Source organism: Paramormyrops kingsleyae, chromosome 4 (genome assembly GCF_048594095.1).
Source record: "Paramormyrops kingsleyae isolate MSU_618 chromosome 4, PKINGS_0.4, whole genome shotgun sequence".
NCBI lineage: Eukaryota > Metazoa > Chordata > Actinopteri > Osteoglossiformes > Mormyridae > Paramormyrops > Paramormyrops kingsleyae.
Genome location: NC_132800.1, coordinates 42,190,081 through 42,215,808, shown reverse-complemented (window position 1 = coordinate 42,215,808; position 25,728 = coordinate 42,190,081). Strand labels below are relative to the sequence as shown.

Here is a 25,728-nt window from a genome sequence, read left to right as displayed (position 1 = left end):
CCTTACAATACACCTAACTCTCATATAGTTGAAGGTGGAGCCCGGGGTCCTTGTTTTTTGTCAGGCGGCTGACAGAACACCTAACTCTTCCAGTTGAAGGAGGAGTCGGGGTCCTTTCATCTTTCTTTTCGTTGCACCGGCCATCTTGTGATAGACCGTAGGTAAGACGAGCTCACTGTATTTTTCTGTATAATCTTTTAAATATGGTTTAAATTCGCTTTTCTTGACGTATAATTGATGAAAAAAATGTACAGTAGCTTTTGGTACATTAGGGTGTTTTGTAGACGCGGTCGTACCAGGTTGTGGTGCTCGTAGACGGGATTTGACTGTGGCGTGTGGGCCATGTGCACCGTATCGCTGGGGCTAAACTCGAAGTCTTAGTAGGTTAGCAACTGTTTGCTACCCTAAGGCAAGGCAGTAGCCTTGTTAAATGCATATGCCATTTAATTCTCAATTATTTATCAAGGCTCTCGGGTTCCCGTATCGAGTGCTCAGGGTTATACATGAGTTATTGGTGAATGACGTGCCGTCAGCTTCGGTGTTCTGATGAGTTGAGCTACATATGGAGACTTGATATCGAGCCTTTCTGCGCATGTGCAGTTCCACCGCTTTGGGATTAGGGTTAGGTTTTAGGGCATTAGGTTAAGGGTTTTAGGGTTTTTCTTGGGGCAAGGGTTACGGTTAGGGCTGTCGATTAGCACTACGGTAGCCTAACTCGACAAAGTAGTTCAACTCGACAGAACACCGCTATCCGGCAGTCTGAGGAGGGATAACGGCTAGAAAGTTGCCGGGCTCTGGCTGGTACCTTCATCCTGTATCGGGAAACGTATCTTCGTCTAAATATTAAAAATGAGCGAAAATGTCTCGACGAATTTAACCTGCATTGTTATCAAGAGACCATGGAAAACTGATAGCATGTGAGTTGTAGTCAGATGTAATGACTTGGATATCGATGTTTATTCCTTGGAAAGGTGAATGTTGATGTAAAAAAGTGAATGTACCTTTGGGTAATTTGGTTCATGGTGGAGGTGTGCTTTGAGTGGTGATCTGCAGGTTCATTGCTCCTCTCCTGAAGACGGCCTTTAAAAATAATCCTTGCAGTTGAACAGACACCATGACGAACACCAGGGGCAAGAGGAGGGGTACAAGGTACATGTTCTCACGGCCCTTCAGGAAGCATGGTGAGTGTGGGGCAGTATGGGTGGTCCTGTCTTTCTCTCTCCTGCTATTGTGATGTGGTTTACCAGCCCTCCCCTCTTTCTTTCCCAGGCCCTGTCCCGCTGTCCACTTACATGCGCATCTTCAAGAAGGGGGACATTGTCGACATCAAGGTTAGCACCTGTTCAGGGCATATAAAAGATTACGCTGCTTCATGATGACCATCTCCAACGATCTCCATAACAGTGGAATGAAGAGACTTCACCGGCACTGAAAGCACCCTGAGCTGCCCCCCTTGGTGCCACCCTGCTGTCCACAGATCCACTGATGTACTGCCTCCCTCTCTCTCAGGGTACTGGGACCATACAGAAGGGAATGCCTCACAAGTGTTACCATGGCAAAACTGGTCGTGTGTACAATGTCACCCAGCATGCCGTTGGCATCATTGTCAACAAGCAAGTCAAGTAAGTATACAGCAGGACTGTCAAACTCTCAAGTATACAGCAGGACTGTCAAGTTTTTGGTTTAATCAGTTGTGTTAAATGAGTGTAATCTCCTTGTGCTAATTACCACACATCTCTTGAGCTAAATCATTTGTGGTGGAACAGGGAAAGCATTATAGCTATACAGGGCTCCTGCCCTCCAAGACTGGAGTTTGACAGCCCTGGTATAGAACATGTGCATCTGTGTGTGGAGAGCCCGCCTTCACTTTGCTGCGGGGGTGGCCTATGCCCTCGCTGGCCATTCAGGCGGGAACAGCAGCCGTCCTCCATCCAGCAAGCAGGCGGACGAACTCTGAGTCCAGCCTCTCTGTCAGAGGGCACAGCATCATATGGGTGTTTGTTTAATCACCTCAGTGTCCCTGTTTAATGCGTGCTACCCCCCCCTGGTGTGTAGGGGTAAGATCCTGGCGAAGAGGATCAATGTGCGCATCGAGCACATCAAGCACTCTAAGAGCAGAGACAGCTTTCTGCAGCGTGTCAAGGAAAACGAGAAGAAGAAAGTTGAGGCCAAGCAGGGCGGCACCTGGGTGGAGCTCAAGCGCCAGGTGAGCACAGTGTGCCCGCCCACCACCATACCAACAGGCATTGCCCTTCACCTTGATTGGCAGGTCTGTGGCTATGTGAAGCCTGATTGGTCTTTCTCTTGCAGCCAGCAGCACCTCGTCCTGCCCATTTTGTCAGCACCAAGAAAAACCAACCACAGCTGCTGGAACCAATTCCCTACGAGTTCATGGCCTGAAAGTGAGCAATAAAGCAGATTCTGTGCATTTGCCTGCCTGTCTGGTTCTGTTCTCTTTGTAATGGGTGCTTAAAACAAAGATATTTCTGCAGTTATAAGCAACAGCCACTTGAGGGCAGTGGTCACCATGTTTTCTCTGCTAGTGATCCACACAGACCGAAAATATGAGTACAAGGGGTGCAATACTATCATATGCTGGGGGTGGAGGTTGACATATGAAGGCAGCCCTCAGCAGGGCAGTATGATGGGCAGGGATGGATTAAAAACAAGATATGGAATAAGTGAGACCTGTTTGCTGGCCTGCTTTGCCTAAGTGTAAGCTCTGACCAATAATTATTACACATAACATTTACTCCAGTTTACAGTGCAAACTTTACCTTCGCTGGAGGTATGGAGCACTATTCCTTGAGGGAGGCAGACTGCTCCATTTTGCTGTTTAAATGCAAGGCCACAGGAATCTGGGGGCGTTTTATTGTTCTGATCTGGGACAATATGATTTAGATACGATCATGAAGCTTGATCCTGGGTACAGGCCTCCACAAGCAGGACCCTTCAGCAGCTGCTGTGCAGAGCCTGGCTGGTTTCAAGATTCTTTTAAGATTCAAGATTCTTTTCATTTAAGATTCAAGATTCTTTTACTTGTCACATACATAGTTATACAGGTACAACATGCAGTGAAATTTATTGTAAATAGCACGTGAAACTGTAATTCATAACCAGATAGAGGCACACATCCGCACACAAGATGGGAGAGTGAAATGTGTCCTGAACTGTTCTTTTGACTGGAACAAGCAATAGTACAGTACAGTTACAAGGGTATGAAAAGAGATTTTAAAATTCAATTTTATTTATATAGCGCATTATCACAACATTACATTGTCTCAATGCGCTTTACATTTCTGCATCGTAAGGACCCCCCAGTGAGTAAGCCAAAGGCAACGGTGGCAAGGAAAAACTCCCTAAGAGGAAGAAACCTTGGGAGGAACCAGACCCAAAGGGGGAGCCCATCCTCCAGGGGCCGGCAGATGAGTCAAACAAAACAAGATGATATGACTAAGGGAAGGATGGCGAGGCATCGCGTGAGCCAAGGGTAGGCAGGTTGGAGGGTAGTTGCCGGAGGTGGAGGTAGTAGTCTTGCAGGGAGCAGAGGCATAAATTCTTCAATGACATGGTGCTCCAGGCAGCACACCCCAGAAGGGGTGAGGGAGGAAGTAAGAAAAATTGTGTATTAGCCAGAGTTGAAGAAACCAGAGGCAATGCAAGCAAAATGATCGAGTGCAATATTCGTGTAAGCTCCGGCAGATCTGGCTATAGCAGCATGAGAAAGAGGGAGAGACAGGCGGGAACACAGGCATGGGGACTCCCTGAACATCAGCACTCTAGTGTAAAGCCAGAGTGACAGCACTGACGCATCAGTTTATCCAAAGCCAATGACACCGATCCCCACCCAGCTCTTCACCTCATATTCAATTCAATTCAATTTTATTTATATAGCGCATTATCACAACATTACATTGTCTCAATGCGCTTTACATTTCTGCCTCGTAAGGACCCCCCATTGAGTAAGCCAAAGGCAACGGTGGCAAGGAAAAACTCCCTAAGAGGAAGAAACCTTGGGAGGAACCAGACCCAAAGGGGGAGCCCATCCTCCAGGGGCCAGCAGATGAGTCAAACAAACAAGATGATATGACTAAGCTAATACAGACAAGATGAAATGACTAAGCTAATACAGGGGTTGAAATATATGTCTCAATGCAGCGGCCGACCGGTGCAGGCACGTGGTGTAGAGCCAGAGTGACAGCACTGACGCCTCAGTTTATCCAAAGCCAATGACACCGATCCCCACCCAGCTCATCACCTCATACTGTTAGTCTGACTGGGAGTGAGCGACTAGCTGGAACCAGAACTAGGTTTCCTATACGCTAAGCTATACAAGTGCGTTTTTAATCTAGACTTGAAAAGCGAGAGTGTGCCTGAATCCCGCACATCCGCCGGGAGACCATTCCACAGCTGTGGAGCTCTGTAAGAGAATGCTCTGCAGCCTGCCGCAGCCCTGTCTACTTTAGGAACTAATAGATATCCTGCTCCTTGTGAACGAAGCAGGCGAGAAGGGTTGTAAGGGACCAGTAGATCATTAAGATATTGTGTTGCATGGCCATTCAGAGCTTTGTAGGTCAATAGCAGTAATTTGTAGTCAATCCTAAACTTCACCGGTAGCCAGTGCAGGGAAGACAGGATAGGGCTAATGTGATCAAATTTTTTAGTTTTTGTGAGAACTCTGGCAGCTGCATTTTGTACTAACTGAAGTTTATGTAGGGATCCAGATGGACAACCCGAAAGGAGGGCATTACAGTAGTCCAATCTAGAAGTTATAAAGGCATGTATTAGTTTTTCTGCATCTTGAAAGGAAAGCATCTTCCGAAGCTTGGCTATGTTCCGTAGATGGTAAAATGCCGTACTGGTAATGCTATTTATGTGAGCACTGAAGCAGAGGTCGGAGTCTACCAGGACACCAAGATTTCTGACCACTGTTTTAAATTGAGTAGGGAGGCCGCTAGGGTTGGGGTTTACAAACTTATTGCGAGCATCCTTAGGACCGATTAAAACTTTGAATATAATACAGATTTACAGATGTGTGATATGCAGTTATAAGTTAAACTGCATATAGCACATCTAAATCTATTATATTCAAAGTTCTATTTTAAAATTTTGTCTTTTTTTTCATACCCTTGTAACTGTACTCTTGCTTGTTCCTTCTAGATGCACAGTCAAAGGAGCGGTTCAGTATACATTTCACTCTCCCGTCTTGTGTGTGGATGTGTACCTCTATCCGGTTATGTGTTACAGTTTCACATACTATTTACAATTACAAGCTACACAACACATTTTAAATTATTATGAAATTTCAGTTCTGTAGCAAATGAGTAATTGCAACACTCCACGGCTCAATGGGAAGTCTTAATCACAGCCCAGGAGCATCATAAACTTCAACGACAGTGTCCGCAGCACTGTCCTGAATCCCATTGATAACTTGAAGATTCATGGCTGCTGGCAGACAGACAGCTGGAGTCCTGCTTCTTCCCCCTGACATCCTGGAGGCGCTTGGCGGCTCAGAGGAGTTACTGATCTACATGACAGGTGAGAGCCTGTGGGTACAGAGACAAGGCTGGCTGTTGTTTCCAGGTCAGCGGCTGTGCTGTGTTTACCCTGGGTCTGGGTGCACTCTGGCTAAAAGGTTAATGTGTAATCGCGACAGTCAATATGGCCATGGAGGTGGCCGCTGACTGACGGACCAAATCTCTGGGTGTCAAATGGGGCTGATTAAAGAACTCATAGGCCACCGTCAGGTCTTATCTCCTCACCCAAAGCCTCACTTCCTGCTCCATTTCTGACCTCAGTGTTAGGGTGAGGTGTTTGTGGGGGGGCAAATCGGCTGATCACTGGGCGAGCTGTCTCTGCACCTCCCAGGAAAAAGCATGGAGGTCAGCCCTGAAAGAGCATGGCTGACTGGTCTCATGTCTGTTTGACCCATGAGGCTTTGGATGTTTTGTTGCTTCTGCAGTGCAGCTCTTACTAGGTCATCTACTCTCGCTACAGCTGATCTATCTCAAAATCCAATGTTGCTCTTAATAGTCATCAGCTATGTAATATTAATTAACTCAGACACAGACCTAGTGCCATTTCACTGCTCTTAAAATAGCTGTACTTTCTGTTTTTATTATATATGTTCTTGACAAATATCATAAGGAGGCTGATGGAAAAATAAAAAACCTATGACTGAGAATGGAGTCTAGACCAAAACAAAGCAAGAAAAGAAAGTTTAGGTAATCCAGATTCATAACAGAATGTGTATATTTAAAGGTGTAAAAAAATCTTTAAAATTCTGGTTGCTAGCTGACTTGTATTGCTACTACTGTTTTTCAGAAGAGCACGCTGGAAGGTGGTGCACATGTATGACTCAAGCACTGGGGGGCGGTGTGTCGGTGCCTGGAAGGGCCGAGAAAGTTGTGTGTCAGGGGTCCCTCTCCCTAGTCATGTCTGCAACATAGACTCTTTGAAATTTGCCATGTGATGGTGTTTTATCTGGCGAGCATAAAAACGTCATTATCGAGCAACCCTAACTACTTCGCATTGGAATTGGCGGCTAGCAAATTGCGCCGAGGTGCGTTACAGCTACCTATTGGACTGGAATATGCGTCAGGAGATGGACAGGAAAAACTAAATCATATATCCTACACCAGTCTCCTACAAGTATTTAAGTACACGACCTAGCACCTTCTACGAGGCCACCCCCAAAAAATTCCCTCCGCAATGCCTCCAGAACATTCCCTTCCTTAATATTCCTTATTTGTTGCACCCTAGTGACGCTGGCTCTGTTGCTGCTGCCCTTGTAAAGTTACGCATGCGCATTTCTGAGCGCGTCCAATATTCGGTCGCAGGGGAGACGATACAAAACTACAGATAGTGTGTTAATACAGAGCGTTGTAATTCAGTTCACAAATAAAATTGCAGTTATTAATTTTGTTGACAGATTAATACGTTGGCCGGGATTCCCGTGTTTTGATATTTGTGCTGTTTTCTCTGCTCCATGCAGCCGAAGGGAGGTAGTATCACCCAGCCGGAATATAGCAGTGTCACATGGTGGGAAACATGGAGGTCTCGGCGGCGTGTTTCGGACAGCGGTCATTTGTTCTCCCATTTTCGGTTTTGGCGATGGGTGAAAAAATACAGGAACCTGGAAAAACGTATATTTGCTCGTTCCCGGACTGCGGAGCCTCGTACAACAAGTCATGGAAACTGGAGGCGCATCTGTGCAAACACACTGGCATGGTGAGTCCGGCCGCCGGGATGCTGAGAAGCCCCGGGTGGCCCTGCAGTGCGCGGAATTCATACGGGTTAAGCTGGCGCATAGTCTGCAATATAGGTGCCAAGTATAAATGTATAACATGGAGAGCTGACCACATCAATTATTACACAAGAAATTCTACGTGGCGCATCTACATATGCATAAAGTCTCCGGCGTAAAAAAAAATGACCGTCTTCTAGTGTCACTTGCCGGATGACGCAGTTATACTTTGGGAGCTTCAGCCGTCTTTCGCGTATGCTTTCACCGGCTACTTGTATCCCACCTCCGCCTGGCAGAAGCCGTTTGTGTGCGAGACTGACGGCTGTGACAAGAGCTTCTGCACAAGGAACCACTTGAGTAGACACATGCTGAGCCACAGCGGGGAGCGGCCCTTCAGGTGAGCCCGCCCTGCTGCTGCTCCTCCTCCTCTACTCTGTCTGCCCTCCTTATCTCTGTCTCACACAGGTGCTCTGTGGAAGGCTGCCCCAAAGCCTTCACCACCAACTCCAATATGCGGAAGCATGTGAGCCGCAGGCATCAGAGCATGGAGAAGCCCTATGTGGTAAGTCTCCCTGACAGAGGCCTTGTTAAGCTGAGCAGAACTGAAGCGGGCAAGTTTTCCTGTTTTAGTTGGGTTCCTCACCACCTTTTGTGTTCTTAGTGTGGCTATGATGGCTGCGGACAAGCCTTTAAAAAGAACATGCAGCTGAAGAGCCATGAGTACACGCACACCAACCTGCCCCCGTTCCAGTGAGACGCTCTCCTCCAACTTTCAGTGGGGTCTTGTTCTCGCATGCTGGTTCCTCACATACTCTTTCCCCCCTCTCATAGGTGCAACTTTGAGGGGTGCGGAAGACGCTTCACTGTCCCCAGCCGACTTAGACGGCATGAGAAGGTGCATGCAGGTGAGGATGTGTCCGGCGATGAGCCGCTGAGTTCACCCAGCAGGAAAGCTGCTCTACCTGGTGTGACCGTCTCCTCTCCTAGGCTACCCCTGTACTGAGGATGGCTGTGACTTCCAGGGAAAGACCTGGAGCGAGTATCAAAAACACAGAAAGGAGAAACATCAAGGTACAGAGTGGTGGGGTGTGTGGGGAGGTTGGAGTGCTGCCTATGCCCTCCTGCTGCTCAGCCCTCTCCAGCTTCTCCCTCCTTCCTCTCCAGCTCAGTATCAGTGCCCTAGCTGCAGCAAGGTCTTCAAAGACTCCTGGGTCCTGCGGCAGCACCAGCATGTCCATCAGAAGGTGCGGGAGGTGTTCCACTGCCCCCGGGAGGGCTGTGAGCGCACCTACACCACAATGTTCAACCTGCAGAGCCACATCCTGTCCTTCCATGAGGAGGTGCGGCCATTTGCCTGCACCTACCCTGGCTGCACAAAGACCTTTGTCATGAAGGTGGGGAGGAGGGGGGTGCCTCACTCAGCTGGGATGTCTCTTGGTAGCTATTGCTGGCCTGTAATACAGTGTTCTTTATCCCCCAGCAAAGCTTGATGAGACATGGTGTTGTCCATGACCCAGAGAAGAAGAAGCTGCAGGTAAGTTTCCCATCATGGGTAAGGCAGGCTGCCTGGTGGCTGCTCTGGTGTAAAACCCTTTCACTTCTCTACAGAAGAAGCCCCGCCCACGTCGTTCGCTGGCTTCCCGTCTCAGTGGCTACCGGCCCAAGCAGGGCAGTCAATCAGAGTCCAGCAAGCTGGCTATGCTGCTGAAGGACACCAGCCTGGATAAGGCAGATAAACCCAGCTCCACCCTCCCTGAATGACTGGGGGTGGTGATTATTATTTATATTTTTTTCTTGTGTAAAGCACATGTAAAATAAAAGTCACTGCTGCATTGATGGGTTGTGTCCTTTTTGGCTGTACTGGGGTGGAGTTAGGAGATACACCTCTCTAAGGCTTAATGTGTGACAGCACTATCCTGAAATGCACTCTAAGGCAGTGTTTCCCAACCCAGTCCTTGGAACACCGGAGAGTCAATGTTTCTGCTTCCTCTCAGCTCCCAGTGCACCAGTACCAGGTATTTGGTGTTCCTGATTGGCTGGGAGGGAGCAAAAACGGGGACAGTCTGGTGTTCCCCAAGGACTGGGTTGGGAAACACTGCTCTAAGGCAGGGGTGTCAAACTCCAGTCCTGGAGGGCTGGAACCTTACACGTTTTTGGGTTTCCCCTCATTTAACACACTGCATTCAACTCCTTACACCTCCTTGTGCTAATTACCACACAACTCCTGAGATGAATCATTTGTGGTGGAACAGGAAAAGAACTAAGCTACACAGGGTTCTGGCTCTCCATGACTGGAGTTTGACAGCCAGTCTCTAAGACAAGAACTTTGCTGCGTTCTGCACACCTTACAGCTGACACTGGGTTGTATATGATGGCTGGGTTCAGTATATAAAAGAAATACCTTGTCACCATAAATACCGTACATGTGCTATTAAGAGAAACGGCTTGGTGCTTGTGGCAGATACTTCAGTTTTATGGGGAAAACAATTTCAACGTACAGGTGAATTCCATATATACTGTATGTAGCCTATATACTTTTTAAAAACAATGCAAAAATACAATGGCTATGTATAGTAAATAACACGCGCATTAGAGTAAGTTTTCCGTGAAATTAAATCAAGACATCCACGATCTGCACGGCTTCTGAGGAATGTCGTTCCTCGCAGGCTTTGCCCACAAACGGACTCACACGGTGGCGCCTTTCACGCTGCCTGATTAGAAACACCGTATGTCTTTTGCATGCACCCTAGCGAAAACAGCAATTAATCTATAGTTCGACTTTTTCCACTTCTTTGCAAGTCTGAATGCTAAATGCGTTGCATTTAGACGTCAAGTACATAACCACGTATAAGTAAATTCACAGGCGGCTCACGAACGATACTCCTGAGGGGTCCCATGGCTTGAAGATTTGGGTACCCGCTGTAGGCTTTACTGTGAAAAAATAAAAACAAAAACAGAAAAATAAGGAAATGGCAGACGAACGTGACCTAGAAAGGTTAGTAGCTACTTTAATGCATTTGTTTAGTCAATGGTGGTAAGATAACATGGGGGCTGCCATGAATCCCCAGCCAGCGAAGGATCGGTAAGCCGGCGGTATAAGGAAGCGGCAGATCCAGAGCAGGAGTTAGCAATTGTCGCTTACCGCATTGCAGCGTAGCCTGACTGTAAATAAACAAGCGTTGTCAAGAGTGATTTAATTGCACTTTGTGTGGGAAATCGCAGTCTGCGATTTTAAATGGTCTCTGGTCTGTGTAGTTTTGTCTTTCCCACACGCAGCATAGTGTGTCTGATCACATGGATCTATGCCTCGGTGTAGGCACACGGGAGTTTCGTGGTATTTATTTGGTGATCGTCTCTCTCCAGACAAGCTGTGGAGGAGCTTCTGCAGGAGGCTGGGAGAGGCAGAGTACGAGCCCAGACCATGGGACCGGCGGGCTGGTGAGGGACTAGCGCTTATTTGGAGGCTGATAGGTGTCCACTTGGGCTGCACGATTCTGAGAAAAAAAAAAAGTGAATCGCGATTCTTTTGCTTAGAATTGAGATTACGATTCTCTGTACCGATTTTTCCTTAGATCTCAACGTTTATTGCACTCATTAAGCTGCAAAAAGAAACACAACAAAACATGACTGTGCCAAACATGATAGATCCAGGACCGGTATATCAACTTCTGACAACAGAAAGGAAACGCTGAATTAGCCATTCAGTTAGGGTAACAGCCATACCAAAAGTAAGGTACCTGATGCGGTGGAAAAGCGCCCTTTAAAGAGAATGCAGAAATTTGTGACCCTTAAGGCTCTCTGGGGAAAAGTAGGAGAACTTGTTTTGATCCAGCTGATACAATGCAGAAGAACCGTTGAAATTTAGAAATGAGATCGCATGGAGGTCTGAATCCAGAAGTTTTTTTCCCCGATAAATTGTGCAGCCCTAGTGCTCACTGCTACCCCACCAGGCAGATATTGACCGAACCCTTCACAATGCATCTCCAAGGGACAGAAAACCAGGGTTGCTGGATATGGATTTGATTTAAGTTTTAGAATTTTTCTTGCCATTATACATTTGAGTTAGATGCCTCAAGTAAAGTACCCAGCTGATTCGTTTAGCAAAATATGCATGTCATTTTGGATAATATCAAGTAATCAACAACAGCCACATCATTTTTACAGGACTTTTTCTAAATTCTCTTATTCTTGTTAGTAAATTAAAATCTTTGTTGATACAATGTCCAGTACAGTCTTTCTTTATGTCTTCCTGTCTCTCCCTCCTTGTGACCCCCCCACCCGCAGGATGAGGTGCCCCCTCCGTGGAGCTAACAAGAGGTTCCTGCTGAACACTCTTCGCACAATCAGCAGGCCAGGTCGGAGCCTGAGGCCACGACACAGCGACCAATCAGGGATTCAAATACAGGAGGTGGAGCAAAAATCTAAGTCACTCCAATCCGGAGAAGCTCAGCACTCAAGGTCTAGAGGCCGGTCTCCCTCTGGGCAGCACAGCAGGGGGCACTCACGTTCTCCTGTTAAGGGTTCGAACTGCAGTTTGAAGTCATCAAGCCCAACCCCTAAGCCATTAGACTCCACCAAGCCCCGTTACTCCCATCCTAAATCCCGGCCACAAGGATGTACTGATCTTCAGGAGTGACCTCAGGTGTGCGTGTGCAAGTGTGTCTATGTGTGTGTGGGCGTCTGTTTGCTTCATTATAGCTGTATAGTATTTTGAACCCACAACCTTGAAATAAGTTTTAATAAAAACATATTTTTAAGCTTCGTAGATAAAGAGAAGAAATAAGGATTTTGAGGTGTGATTGTGCAGAAGTCTACTGGAGCATTTAGTGTGACTGTGGGCTCTGAGGTATAGCTGGATGGTCTCCTATCTAGGGAAGAGCTCAGTGTGACTGTGAGCTTAGAGGTACAGCAGGACTATCTCCCATCTAGGGAAGAGCTGACTGTGAGCTTAGAGGTACAACTGGACTATCTATCATCTAGGGAAGAGCTCAGTGTGACTATGAGGTTAGAGGTACAGCTGTACTATCTCCCATCTAGGGAAGAGGGCAGTATGACTGTGGCCTCAGAGGTACAGCTGTATAGATTTAGGTTTTTCTCATTTTGTATGATCTTGGGTCCTGTGGTGCCCATAATTATATTCCTTATAATTATTAAGCATAACTATATGCTTAATGAGCCAGGGTTAACTGGACTGTTCATTGTTTATAATGATAATTCATAAAGTAAGTAATTTTAATAAAGGACTGGCCTGTCCCTACTGCTGTAGTTTGTGGCCTCGTACACACAGGGGTGCTGGGTTTGCAGCACTTTAAGTTCTCAGTGGTTGAATGTGGAGGACACTGCAGCAAGGTGGGGTGTGTCTGAGGCATGGCGTGAAGAGTAGAGCTGCCTTGAAGGACTGGCAAGTGAAGCTGAGTTAACTGAGAGGATCTTGTCCAGAGTTGCAGGCTCTGGACGTGTGGAGCCAAACGTATGATTAATGGCATGGAGTTTGCAGCCCTCCTGCAACAAGGTTATTCCCATTAAAGTGTCGTTAGCATTCCGCAGGGGTTAGTCTCTTTCTTGGACATATTTACACAGCCAGTACTCTGTCGCCACTGGAAGGGCGGATTTATCGCGGCTCAGACTCTTTGCGACACTTCCCCTGTTATCAGGACCATTGAGCCGGGCTGTGGGAAGTGAGCCGGACTGGGCCTGGTGCTGCTCAGAATGGCAGTCCTGCCATTGTTACTGTCTCTGTACTTCAGAGTAGGCGACAGACATATACAGAATTAGCTTTGTCAGAGAGAACCTATTTCACTTTCTTTAAAAATGTAAAAATTATATTTAAAATTTTATTTCATGAACTAAAGGTGTTCTGTGTGAATAACGATTTTAATTATTTAATATATAAGCGGTCCACAAATCATTGACTAAAATTTTTTAAAGAAATATCTATAAAATAAAGCCGTTGTTCCTTTTTTGGTTACTTTTGTGGGGTATGTGTCTCAATGACAATGAGTCATATCATCTTACTAAGACATTAAATATGTATTTTACAAGAGGTATTTCTTTTCCTACGCTCGTTTCCCGAACTGTCTCTTAAGAGATTGCTTAAGGGAGAGCTTCTTAAGCGCGACCTTATTAGGGGCCAGAACCAGGGACGGATTACGGACCGGGCCAGCGGGGCCGCTGCCCAGGGGCCCTTGGGGTGCAGGGGGCCCGTGGGGCCCCTAGCCTAAAACAATTTGCAACGCTTATCAACAATGTATTTTCGTTTGTCTATTTTAGAGGGCCTACATTCTTTGATCCTCTGCCTACAAGGGCCCCTGACCCTATAGGGCCTTTGGCGTTTGGCTGCCAAGGGCCCTTGAATTGTGGTGGTTGTGGTGGTGGTGCTGGTGGGGGGGGGGCCCTCGCGAATGTTTTGCCCAGGGGCCCACACAACCCATAATCCGTCCCTGGCCAGTGACTCGAGAATTGATTTTTCCCTCCTTGCAGCAAATGATTCATGCTGCGTGAGAGAAAGTGATGTTCTTTATAAATGTAACACTGACGAGATCCTTAAAATATTGTGTTAATCAGAACTGGCGAGAACCTAAAAATAAAATACAAAATTGTATCATCTAACCGTAAATATGATTTTCACGAACCCGCCTCTCCAAACAGCGGTATCACCAGTTTATTTTTATTTGTTTTATAAAACACCTGCCGATATGTGTGCATCTCAATAGCCCAATAGCAGAAAGAAAAGTTGCGTTTCTGTCTTAACAATGTCCTATGCGCTTCAGTACTGTCTACTATGGACTATTCCAGGGTGCTTCTTTGGGGAAAATTAACTGAAGTTGTGATATACTGTGACATGTGGCACATTTAGAGAGGTGTGTGTATTCCAGGGGCGTCGGGAATAGGGGGAATGGGTCCACCTATGTCGGCAGAACCCCGTTCCTAACCAATAAATAAATGAATGAATAAATAAATACTTAATTAACAGCGCGTTCCTTTTCTTTAATATATAAATCGGCGCGTTACTGAGGACAATTACCTGCGCATTCAGAGCACAAGGACGAAACCTAAAGATGACTGTAATAATGTATCAGACAAAATCATTGTATCATATGGGTCAGTTATTTTTTAGTTAAGTGTTGTTTGGTTATGAAACTGTACCCTTAACGACGATAGTCTTATTTTAAATGAGCAGTATGAGCCGACAACAGCGGTAAGAGACTAAGAGAGGCTCAGACCAACCTTACGGTAAGAAACCGCATCTTACGGAAAATATACCTAACTAAGGACGTTTCGGGAAACGCGTCGGAGCATTAAGAAACAATTTAAGGTAGAACTTACGAACGACATAGCGTTAGAAGGTTTCGGGAAACGCACCGACGAAAACATATTTAGTGTCTGTTGTGAAACATCAAACGGAACTCTTCTTTTTCTGGATTTTTTTGTGCTGTTAAACTTGAGTGATAACTAAAGAAGTTGAATCAGACGAGTAATATTCTCTGCACATGTTCCTCTGTGGAGAAGTTTCTCCGAGTATTCTGTTGCTTTCCCAAAGACGAACAAATGCTCAAAAATACTGTTTTGCAAGTTTACGTGTTTTGTTTGTTTTTTGTTACTTCTCTACAGGTCTATAAAAATGACGTAATGATGGATCTTAGATATAGTGAACATAATTCTGCAAACGTTTTGGTTTGTCTCAGAACAGTAAAGAAGGCGAAACGCTCGTTTTCAGGTATGTACAAACATATCAGAATTGTTTGTGGTCCAGTGGCAACCAAGCAGTACATAACAATATTACAAGGCCTACAGAAGAAATACCTCACAGAACACTATGCGCCGCAAAAATAAACAAACAAGAATAAAAAGTTATACGTCGTATCAAATTTTTCTTGGGGATTAATTCATAGTTTTTCAAAAAATATTTATATTATAACGTATTGTAGAATAAAAGCAGTTTTAGTTAATATTGTGGATAATGAGCGCATGCGCATGTTGGGTGAATTTTAAAGCAAGTATAATAAGCGAAGTGCGGATCAGCTGCTTTACGAGTAAACGCGCTATAGTATAATTCCCATTGCGGGTTTATTGCACTCTTATTGAAGTCAAGCCAAGTCTAAATTTGACAGCCTTTTGTTTTTATAACGTTTCTGATCCGGCATAGCAACGTGACGTTTCCGTTCACTTAAAACCATTAGGCAAATTTCTGCAGATATATTCCTGAATCACATTGTCGCTTTGACGCTTCATAGGCGCCGGAATGGCTTAAGTTGTGGTTAAGTTACCTTCCCTCTGAAACCAAGACCAGATATAAAAACCATTAAGCGCCATTGCATGAAAATGGTTCGGTTAAAACTGGTTTATGATGCGATTTTAATGTCTCATAAAGTTAGTTTCTTTTAGCGAGTCATAAAACTCCGGGGTTAGCAAATATCACTCATATCTTTCACTTTTCGTTGACAATTGCTCACGATGCAATTTGTGCGCGTTTCAGCAAAATCCTAGTACCATCTCTCTAACCATATTGCCATAATGAACACCCTAACAGTCCCGAACTAGACGTTCTCACTTCGATTACCCTCGTATGTCACTTGCATGCACGTATGGTTTGGGCGCTACTTCTCACATATGGTTTGAATGATAAATTACTCTAAGTAACCGGGAAATGTGTGTGCAGCCTATCTGTGTTTATCTGCTAGTTATTATTTGCCTGCGATATTACTAGTTTAGCATAACCGCTGTCTAATGCCGTGCAGACAAAGTGATGCATCTTGGCGCAGCCGCTGCATTACGTTACATTTAGTAGGCTATATGTTATGCTAATTTATACGTATAATTTACTATTAGTTACATAAGTAGTTTCTCTTAACATTTTAACGCTCCTGGAGAAAAACACGGTCTTCCATGTGTCACTGTCACTTAAGCAGATTGTTAAATGGAGTTAAATGAGCCATTTTAATGGGTGCAAATTTCAAAAATGTACAATTACTCCAAAAGAGCTGTGCAAACGTCAGCTGGGTAGCTATCGCTGACTTGATCTTTGATCCCACTCGGATCAGAGATTCAGAAACTCCCGGGTCTCCAGGACAACAGCTGTCTCTACATCCGTCACAGCGACCTCAATGCGGGCGCTCCGCCGAGGCCTGTGATTCCCCACCTGGTGGCGCCATAGCGATAAGACGTTTAAATGTAGGCTGAAGGTTGAATGCAATGTCTTGTAAGGTCCTTCCCCGTAAAGCTGCGACTCTACATTTCCAGGACCTTCAGGGCATCGGGTTAATTTATTAGTGCCCCGACAGCAGCAGGACTCCATCCGTGAAGATAAGTAGCTGCAGATTCCCCCGCTCACCTGCCCCGGGCTCCATTAAAGACGGCCACAGGTGTATCTCGTTCCCCCACAGCAAACAGTGATGTTTGCCTAGGGAATTGATTGACGTTTGGTCGGTTCTGTTCAATTATTGTGCGACCGTGGAAAAACAAGGGGAGTGACAAGTAAAGCACATTTTCCCACGTTGTATAAACAGCACGAGCGCTGCGTGGGTGCAGCGGGGTCACATGGCGACAGACACACCTATGAGAGCCTGCAGTGGCGTCGGGCGGAGGTCCCACGGGCAGGTTTGGAGTGTGCCGCGGCCGCATACAGCCGGCACATGAGCAGCTGCGCTACGTTCGCCGGGTCACCAGCAGCCATGAACCGAGAGGAGCACTTCTACGCCCCTGCGCAGATGTATAAGGAGCCGTATACCTACCAGGCACCTGCTGACGACGATTACAGCCAGAGTCCTCCACCGTGTCTTTATATGGGCAGACAGACCCCCGTGTGCCCCACGCCTTCACTGGGGTCCCTGGACCCGCCATGCCTCTCCAATACCGCCTCATACGACATGCCGCTGATGCGGGAAGATCCCGGAGTGTCCGTGTCCCACGCGCACCTACTCCCCACGCAGCTGCCTCAGCACACGCATCAGTCCGGGGTGGGTTACGGAAGCCCCGCTGACCTGGTGATGGTCAGCGACCGGAATCAGTACCAGCTCCCTTTCCCGTGGATGAAATCCACCAAGTCTCACACGCACACGTGGAAAGAGCAATGGACAGGTAATGCTGCCCTTACCAGCACCGGGTGTGCGTGCCGAGGGTCCGGGTTACGTTAGGGATGTATCAGCCCTATTCCTTCATGTGCGGGTGTCTGATACATGAGCTGCGTCCTGTGGGCCCACATGCTGTCCATCAGTCTTAATTAGATGAACAAGTGGCCGTATGAACTGGAATCACAGCACAGTTATATTATAGTTACTGGCTTTTACATAGACTACGCGTTTTTTTCTAAACGTAGTGTGAATAATATCGAAAACGACACTTTGCAATTTAACAAAACCCATTTTTAAAAATTCTATAACGTACACGATGTCATTGGCTTATTCAAACCAAAATTTATGTCTACACTGTCAGAAAAAAAACACCAATTTGTATCTTTGAGGGTACAATTGCTTGTCACTTGGACTGTACTCTCAAGAGTCTGCTAATTGCACCTTAACTGTAGCTAAATGTACATTTTAAGGTACAGACATGAACTTTGATGAACATTTTGTACCATTGGGGTACATTTATGTTGTTTGTACCTTGGGGGGCATAACTGTACCAGAGCATGACCTTTTTTTTCAGTGTACCTGGTACAATCAGTTGTGGATTATTATGGATTTTAATTAACATAATACAGACCCACACATCTTGATTTCAAAGAAATAATAGTCTTGCTACAAATCTATTTGGATTTAGAGATACAATTAATAAGTCTACTTATAAAGGTGTTAAGCGCACTATTGCGTTAAAATGGTCAGAGTTACCTATAGCCTACAGTAAATTTACGCAAGTTTTAAATATTGCATATTGAGGTTAAAAAGGTTTAATTGCATGTTCAGGATTTTAAGACACAGCTTAGTCAAAGTTAAAAAGAAACAAAATCGATAGGCCTATCGAAATTTAGATACAGTTATCATACAATACAGTGATTTTGTGCTTTTTACTCGCGTTTTTGATTTAGGTCCCTTACTTGTCTGTTCTCATCTCAGGAAAACGTCGCCAAGTTAATAAATGAAAATACTTTCAGTAAATACGTTTGAAACTAAATATGGTTTTGAAATATTCCGGCAAAGCGCAGCTGTCAGCTAATAATCTTTTTTGCAGGATTTTTACCAAGGAATAAAAATATTTTAATTAGCAACATCATTAAACAATTAAACAATAACAGTAAACGTTACAATGTTTCTGTAGTACCAAGTATAATATAAAGTTAATAATATCTAAGAATATATGAATACTGATCGGAACATTATTAGTAGTATTATAGGCCAAATTGTTTTTACTGTGGTTTTTATACGCATGAAAAGTTAATGTTCAGAGCACTGGAACATAAAAATAGGTTGAATAACAATGAGAAACTCTTTAACTCTTTTAAAAATGGGCTAGTAAACGAATTACATGAATTTATATTAGATGTGCGACCGCGAGGCTATCGTATGTGTTTTAGGTGACCAAAAACGGACCGAACAAACGTGCCTTAAGAGTTGTGCGCTTTAAAATATATAGTTAATGAAGAAAATGAACCAAAATGAAATACGCGGGTAAACTGGGTGAGTTTCCCGAAGCCTTCTGTCTTCTATCATAAAACTTACGAACGACGTAGCGTTAAGAAAGCTTCGGGAAACTCACCCAACTATTTTTTTTAAAGTAAAGAACGTTCGGAAACGTGCTTGATGACATGGATTTCTCATTTAAAAAATATGAGCAGAAAACGATAGCGAAGAACGTGGTGTCTGTGACTCATTTTATATCAAATACAGCACAGAATAATACCGCTAAAATGCCGAAATGTGATTATGATGTATGTTGGCTAATTTTGCTTTGAAGGATGATGAATGACTTTACTTTACGTACTTTACTGATACTAGTAAGTAAGTAGTAGTAGTAACTTTATCTAGTAAGATAAAAACGTAAACGTATCAGTAAAGTACACTTTTCTGAGGAAAAAATTTTAAATAAAATGTTGTTTTTCTTCTAAGATATGAGATGATGTGACATTGCTTTTTTTCTGAATGATTCTGAGACGGTGGTGTCGGAAGGAGTTTGACATGGGGGGTGGGGCACTGCGATGTTTCGCCACATAACAATTGGCACATATGCAATATTTCAAGATGATTTTAGAATATTTTAATAAAGATTTAATAATTTAAAACAAGACTAACTCTGTGTAGGGTACACTAAAGATAACTAAAAAACAACTGATCCACACGATAAAGTGAATTTGTCTGACACAGGACTAAATGTTCGTTAGGTATATGTATCGTCCTCGCGCCCTGCATGCGCAGCGAATCGGTCTCAGTAACGCACGGATTCGTAATGAAAGATGAGGAATGCGCTCTTATTCGTTATTATCGTATGTATCTCGGCGGGAACGCATTAAATAACAATAGGCGCCGTTGTGAACATTAATCGCGAAACCCCAAAATACATCAATTTGATTTTTTTTCCCAGTGGTTGAAGCCCTTAATGGACAGATTTTGTTAGCATTTGTTTTTCATTTTAAATACATTGTGGTGCGGCGTGACTGAGAACTTTTTGTTGTATTTATGAGGGTTGAAGAGTCCCACGGGTTTCAGTCCATATCACTTCGTCTTATTTAGGACCTCGATTTATATAAGCAAAATTTGTGCTGAAGTGTTGAATCTAAATGATCTGGGCAGATGTTAGCGAAAAGTTTCCAAATGTCATGGCTGCGGTTAGGGGTTATGGGTATGGTTATTAACAGCAGCCGTCTTCTTTGCAGGCCACTGCATGGCGGAGCTGGAGGACAGCAAGCGCACACGCACCGCTTACACACGCGCCCAGCTGCTGGAGCTGGAGAAGGAATTCCTGTTTAACCGCTACATCTCGCGGCCGCGCCGCGTGGAGCTTGCCCTGCTGCTGAACCTCACCGAGCGCCACATAAAGATCTGGTTCCAGAACCGGCGCATGAAGTGGAAGAAGGAGGAGGACCGCAAGCGTGCCAGGCCTGGTCAGCCTGAGCAGGACTGCGCCGTGTCATCTGGGGGGCCCTCTGGGGGGCTGACTGAGGAGCCCAGTAGTGCCCTAAAGCTGCTGCCACGGGACACTGCGGCCCCGGGCTCCCCTGAGCAGAGCCGCCCTCCCCCTCCAGTGAGTGGGAGCCCACCGCTGTGCCGGTGAGTGGGTGCTGGCCAAGTGTGGCCCATCGGGTCAGGACCCTGTATCTGTGATCAGAAGGTCACCAGTTTAAATCCCAGGGTGAGCAGAGTGATGTAACCACTGCTCCCCTGAGCAAGGCCCTTAACCCCTCAGCTGACCATGCTATCTCAAAAACAAGTGTCTGCTGAATAAATGAAATGTAACTGAAGAGCAGAGGAGGACAGGAGTGTCTCGCTGGTGTCAGGCTGACGCAGCTGCCAGAGTCCTCACGAGGGGTCCCGGCCCGAGGCTCCAGCTCAACTTGTGGGGCCCCAATGTGGGGCCCAGCCCACCTCATATACTTAAGCTGAATCCAGCCGACAGCTGCATTTGTTTTAAAGACTTTGGTTTTCACCAGAAAGTTGAATTACACTGGTATACAGTGATTTTGGTGCCAACAATGTCTGAACGGTTTTATATTAAGTTTATGGTGCTGATTAAGAATATGACTTCAGTTTCCCCAGATTGGCTCAAGTGTCTGAGATATTTAATAGTTAATTATTTAACGCAACACGTTTGAAAAGCATTCAGAATTGCAAGAATATTTTATTTTAGTTACAACTAGTAAGTAAACAGTCTAACATCATTCAAAAAAAGAAATTATAGAAAAAAGTTATGTATGATTTGATTAATTAATACAATATTAATTAGTTATTAATGTCAATGCTTCACAAAACGCTGTTTTTATCAATTTCCATTTATGTGTGTCATCAGGATAATCACGTTGGAGACTCCAACAGTAGTCTGCCATCATGTGTATGTCCCATCTGCCTTGATATCTCTCCATCACCTTCATATCCTGGTGGAACCTTTCGCCTTGTTTCTCACTGAAATCTCCAAGGTTATCTGGAAATCTGTTTAAATGGCTATGGAGTGCATCTTTATGCTCATATTAACTCCCAAATGTCTGAAGTTAGCAAGCATATCTTGCACCAATTCTTCATAATTGTCTGCTCTGTGATTACCCAAGTAGTTCTTCACAACAGAGACAAAAATCTTCCAGGCTGAAGCCTCGGGGTGTCATTCATGCATTTTGGTAAAATTGGATTGTTGATGCTTTCTCTTCTTGATGAAGTCATAATTTTTACATGTATTTATACACTGTGTGCAGAATTATTAGGCAAGTCTGTATTTCACTTGTATCTTCTCAACCAACCAATACGTTGAGTCCATATGAATCTCTAATTAAGAATCAACTGTTTAAAAACAGCAAAATGTTCAGTATTTGGTCTGAATACTTTCTGTTTGGATAAAAACAGGAAAACATAGATACTCTCCTGTGCAGAATTATTAAGCAAATTATTATTACTATTGAAATGGGCCAAAGAGGACCTTGCAAAACGATCGAAACTGCCAGACTGATCACTGTACAATCAAGTGGTTTGTTGCCAACAGCCAAAGAGGACTTAAGAGGCTTTTAGAGAGAAGATGACACACATAAACTGTCAAAGTTCTGTGCCAAATTAAAGGGGAGACTTTCAGAGACTCTTGAGCATCAAATGCCATCATTTTTCAAAACTGCAATCTAAACAGAATCCCCAGACGTTCTAGGTGCAGTGTGCTGCGTGACAATCCTAAGGTCATAAACGCTGAAACATGGCCTCCACTCAGTAAGGCATGTAAGGTATAGCATTAAGAATGGGCACCGACACATATCAAGACTGATGGTACAAAGGTTTTGGGGACAGAAAGTGACTCTTGATGGAGCAGATGGATGGGCCAGTGGATTGAAATCCTCTTCAAGCACTAACAAGGTGGTGGAGGAGGAGAGATGACATGGACTGCAATTATCAGTGATGAACTTGTCATACCTTTCTGACTTGCAGATTGTGTAAAAATCAACCACAAGGTCTAGTGCAAATTTCTAGAAGATACCTTCTTCAAACACTGGCACAAGAAGAAGTCAGCAGCTTTCTAAGAGGTTATGATATTCCTGCAAGACAATGCCCCTCCCTATGCATCAAAGTATTTCATAGATTGGCCTAGAAAGGCTTGAAACGTGATAGAATTATGGCCTGTCCCCCTTCATCGCCTGACTCAACCCCATTGAGACCTACTGGGCCTTACCAAAGTGTGAGATTTACCAAAGTAGCAAGCAGTACCTTTCTCAGAGCAGCTTCTAGGTGGTAGTCCTAGTTGGCTCAGCTAATATAGGACAGGATCAAATCAAAAACCTGATTGGTTCAGTGGGAAACAGGCTCATGGTGGTCACTGAGAAGAAAATTGGCTATACTGGGCATTAAACTGGGTGAAGTGGGCTGTATAGAACGGCTGAAAGCTTGTTAATCCTTATATATACACTGATATATATACAAAAATTGTTTCTTATTATTTCTGTTGATGGTGAAGAGAGAAAATCCACTTAGTTTCTGATTGCCTAACAATTCTGCACACTGATAATCAAGCGTTTTTCTTTTATTTTTGTTTGTGAAAGTCAAGTGTAACATCTCTCTAAATAAATTTACTTTGTACACAAGAAAGCTTCTGAATTCATTTTTATAAGTCTACCCAACTTTTGCTAAAAATGATCTCCAGGAATAGTACTTGCCTAATAATTCTGCACAGTGTATACTTAAGACAGAAGTTTTTGGGTATTAACCAATGCTGGGTTGACAAACTTATACTGTAGCCGACTTCTTTCCTCTGCAAATTCACAGTTGAATTCTGGCTTCAAAAAGTCGCTTTTATAGCATTGTAGGCCTACAAATTGAAATACAAAATAATTATATGGGATATGTCATTACGTAAGACACAGTTAAAGAATCAAAAGACAGCCCAAAAGTTTTGCATTTGTTATCACACACAAGTCGCATTGGGGGAATTCATTATTTTCATGGATGTCCATTATCTCAAAAACTAGAACCAATTCAGCAAAAGTAATGGGATTTTTGAATTCAGCACCCTCAAAATACCCTAAATCCATTCAAAAAACCTTGGCACCTGAAAAAAAAAACTGTAGTCCTGTGTTATTTATAGAATAGCACAGATGTGGTTGAGCAGTTATGGTTTGTGTTTCACCCTTGCAGCGCTGCATTTCATAATAATTATGTACAGATAATAATGGTAATTAAATAAAAATAATGAAATTAGGGCTTTTATTCTGGTTTCGGGGTATTTAATAGGCACAGGCTGATGCGTGTCGTCAGTTTGAACACGCTTCCTGTGCATGATTCTGCGCAGCCACCAGTCAGAGCTTGATGTCAGACGCTACTATTCTGCGTAGCCGGAGGCAGCAGATCTTCTTCACCTCTTCTATGGCCAGAGGCAGCTCCCGCTGGGGCTCGTTGGCAAACCGCTCGGCCAGCTGCCGCAGAATGGCTGCTCTGTCGTTCAGACCGGCGCAGATGACGAACGGGTAGCCGAAGCGTTCTTTGTATTGCAGGTTGAGGCGCCGCAGACGGGTCGCGTCTGCGGGCTCCAGCGAGCGCAGGCCGGCTACCACCTGCTCCTGCTCGGATTCCGCCGTCAGGGTCCCACTCTGAAGGTCCCGGCCGGCTAGGTCCGGGTGGCATCGCAGGATGCCCGCCTTACCTGAGGGAGACACGATGACCCGTGAGATTAAAGCCGCGTGTACTGAGTCGGTCAGCTTGAATCGGATGATCATGTAGCTGGTAGACAACTCACAGATGAATAAACTCACACGGTTTTAGCTAAAAGAAAAAAAAACTTTGGAAAAAACTTAATACGTTATATTGAATATCCACCATACTGTAAAAGCCTGTATTTTTATATGTCTGTTATAAGCATGCACCACAGTTTTTTAGTATGAGATACAGTCAGGGCGCCGAAAGCTTCCGATGAATGTCACGCACCGGCTGCTGGCAGGCTGTCGATGAACTCTGCTATTCTGGCTTCCATGTCAGCCAGAGTAGCGAAAGGTCTCGCTGACCACACTGCCGCTGTAATGAGCGGACATTTCTCCACAACGTTGCCAAAAATCTCCAGAAAATCTTCGTAGGAAAGAGAATTCACTTCACCGATGGCAATCATTGCAAACATCAAGGTGACCAGTCTGAACTCCCGATTAAAAATGTTGTAACTCCGAGTGCCTGCTTTTTCAGCTTTTGGTGATTTTAAACAATACTTAAAAATTGGTAAATAAACCAAATTTCTAACCAGCCTTTTAAAACGAATCACTTGTGTTAAGGCTAAACGCTGTTTATATATTCGCGATTAATTTTAAGAGTCTAAAAAAGAAAAACACCCACAGCATGTCAAAGAGCAGCTTCCCTCAGAACCACGAAGTCATTTGAAAGTCAGGAACGTGGGGCTGACCTCCGGGGCATCGACCTGACCAGAGGCAACGTGGCGGGAGGCGGCCGCCACTAGCTAGGCAAACGGCAGGCGCCTTTCTCACGTATGAGTGATGTAGCGAATGGAGAACAATCCAGCTGCATAGAGCAGCATCAAAACAGGAGAGAGACGGATGATTTGCATGTAGCCTAATACTAGACAATTGCAGCAGGCTCTTTGCCAGGAGAGCAAACTGAAGCATGGTATTTGGGGCAAGACACAGCTGTTAGAGTTAGGATTAGGACTTTGGAGTTACTGGTGAGGAATAACCAATGATTTAAATGCTTTACAGAATACAGCTGGAGCTAATCAGCAAAGCGGAGCCGCTCCCTATAATGAGGTGACTGGGTATGGTTGACGGAGGCAGCGTTGGGGTGAGGATCTACGCTTAATCTGTAGGTGAGAATGACCTCCAGCTGTTAGGTATGCAGGTAAATACTGAAATGTAAAGAAACAGCACTTTTATAGACAGTAGAGCACAAGGGCAATGTGCAGGGCCGAGGCCTGGTGCCCAATCTTCACTGATTGAAGGTTCACAACAGAGACAAAACTCTTCCTTCTGGTGAAGGTTAAATTAGCAGAGCAATAGCATAGCTGTACATAAAATATTGCAATCCACAACAAAATGGGAGACATATCACAGCTCAAAAGAGGACAAATTGTTGGTGCACGTCTTGCATAGCAAGGACAGCAAGTCTTTGTGGTGTATCGAGAGCCACAGTATCCAGGGTAATGCTGGTATACCATAATGAAGGATGGACCACATCCAACAGGAGTAACTGTGGATGTACGAGGAAGCTGTCTGAAAGGGATGTCCGAGCACTAATCCCGATTATATCAAAAAAAAAACCCATAAAACCACAGCTTCCCAACTAACTGCAGAATTAAATGTGCACTTCAGGTCTCCTGTTTCCAACAGAACTATTCATTCAGAGCTCTACAGGGTCAAAAAACATGAAACCACAGCT

General features: G+C 44.7%; 5 protein-coding genes across 11 annotated transcripts; 4 read left to right on the top strand and 1 right to left on the bottom strand.

The window, feature by feature from the left end:
* The first annotated feature begins 27 nt into the window (after positions 1–27).
* On the top strand, positions 28–2,428 carry rpl21 (ribosomal protein L21). Of its 2 annotated transcripts, none has more exons than XM_023845231.2 (6): positions 28–161; positions 1,102–1,181; positions 1,270–1,331; positions 1,510–1,622; positions 2,056–2,206; positions 2,311–2,428. In XM_023845231.2, the coding sequence occupies exons 2-6, from the start codon at positions 1,115–1,117 to the stop codon at positions 2,398–2,400; spliced, it is 483 nt and encodes a 160-aa protein (XP_023700999.1). In that variant the 5' UTR covers positions 28–161; positions 1,102–1,114; the 3' UTR covers positions 2,401–2,428. The 2 variants fall into 2 exon arrangements, with proteins under 2 accessions (XP_023700999.1, XP_023701000.1); XM_023845232.2 differs by having other exon boundaries at positions 74–161; positions 1,029–1,181.
* A 4,387-nt stretch (positions 2,429–6,815) lies between these two features.
* On the top strand, positions 6,816–9,082 carry gtf3ab (general transcription factor IIIA, b). Of its 4 annotated transcripts, none has more exons than XM_023833572.1 (9): positions 6,816–7,230; positions 7,543–7,643; positions 7,712–7,808; positions 7,908–7,996; positions 8,078–8,151; positions 8,234–8,317; positions 8,411–8,586; positions 8,727–8,780; positions 8,858–9,082. In XM_023833572.1, the coding sequence occupies exons 1-9, from the start codon at positions 7,039–7,041 to the stop codon at positions 9,005–9,007; spliced, it is 1,017 nt and encodes a 338-aa protein (XP_023689340.1). In that variant the 5' UTR covers positions 6,816–7,038; the 3' UTR covers positions 9,008–9,082. The 4 variants fall into 4 exon arrangements, with proteins under 4 accessions (XP_023689340.1, XP_023689339.1, XP_023689338.1 ...); XM_023833571.2 differs by having other exon boundaries at positions 6,818–7,230; positions 8,855–9,082; XM_023833570.2 differs by having other exon boundaries at positions 6,818–7,230; positions 8,411–8,640.
* A 732-nt stretch (positions 9,083–9,814) lies between these two features.
* LOC111839085 (uncharacterized) lies at positions 9,815–13,289 on the top strand. Its single transcript, XM_072711366.1, has 3 exons — positions 9,815–10,241; positions 10,610–10,684; positions 11,531–13,289. Exons 1-3 carry the CDS (start codon positions 10,216–10,218, stop codon positions 11,880–11,882), a joined length of 453 nt encoding a protein of 150 aa, XP_072567467.1. The 5' UTR covers positions 9,815–10,215; the 3' UTR covers positions 11,883–13,289.
* A 1,165-nt stretch (positions 13,290–14,454) lies between these two features.
* On the top strand, positions 14,455–22,933 carry pdx1 (pancreatic and duodenal homeobox 1). Its single transcript, XM_072711365.1, has 4 exons — positions 14,455–14,479; positions 14,858–14,963; positions 16,487–17,323; positions 20,052–22,933. The coding sequence occupies exons 3-4, from the start codon at positions 16,879–16,881 to the stop codon at positions 20,447–20,449; spliced, it is 843 nt and encodes a 280-aa protein (XP_072567466.1). The 5' UTR covers positions 14,455–14,479; positions 14,858–14,963; positions 16,487–16,878; the 3' UTR covers positions 20,450–22,933.
* A 612-nt stretch (positions 22,934–23,545) lies between these two features.
* urad (ureidoimidazoline (2-oxo-4-hydroxy-4-carboxy-5-) decarboxylase) lies at positions 23,546–25,033 on the bottom strand. Of its 3 annotated transcripts, none has more exons than XM_023802743.2 (3): positions 24,676–25,033; positions 24,280–24,417; positions 23,546–23,998 (listed from the first exon to the last, which is right to left on the bottom strand). In XM_023802743.2, the coding sequence occupies exons 2-3, from the start codon at positions 24,323–24,325 to the stop codon at positions 23,655–23,657; spliced, it is 390 nt and encodes a 129-aa protein (XP_023658511.2). In that variant the 5' UTR covers positions 24,326–24,417; positions 24,676–25,033; the 3' UTR covers positions 23,546–23,654. The 3 variants fall into 3 exon arrangements, with proteins under 3 accessions (XP_023658511.2, XP_023658498.2, XP_023658505.2); XM_023802730.2 differs by having other exon boundaries at positions 24,743–25,033; XM_023802737.2 differs by having other exon boundaries at positions 24,280–25,032.
* Positions 25,034–25,728: the final 695 nt, after the last annotated feature.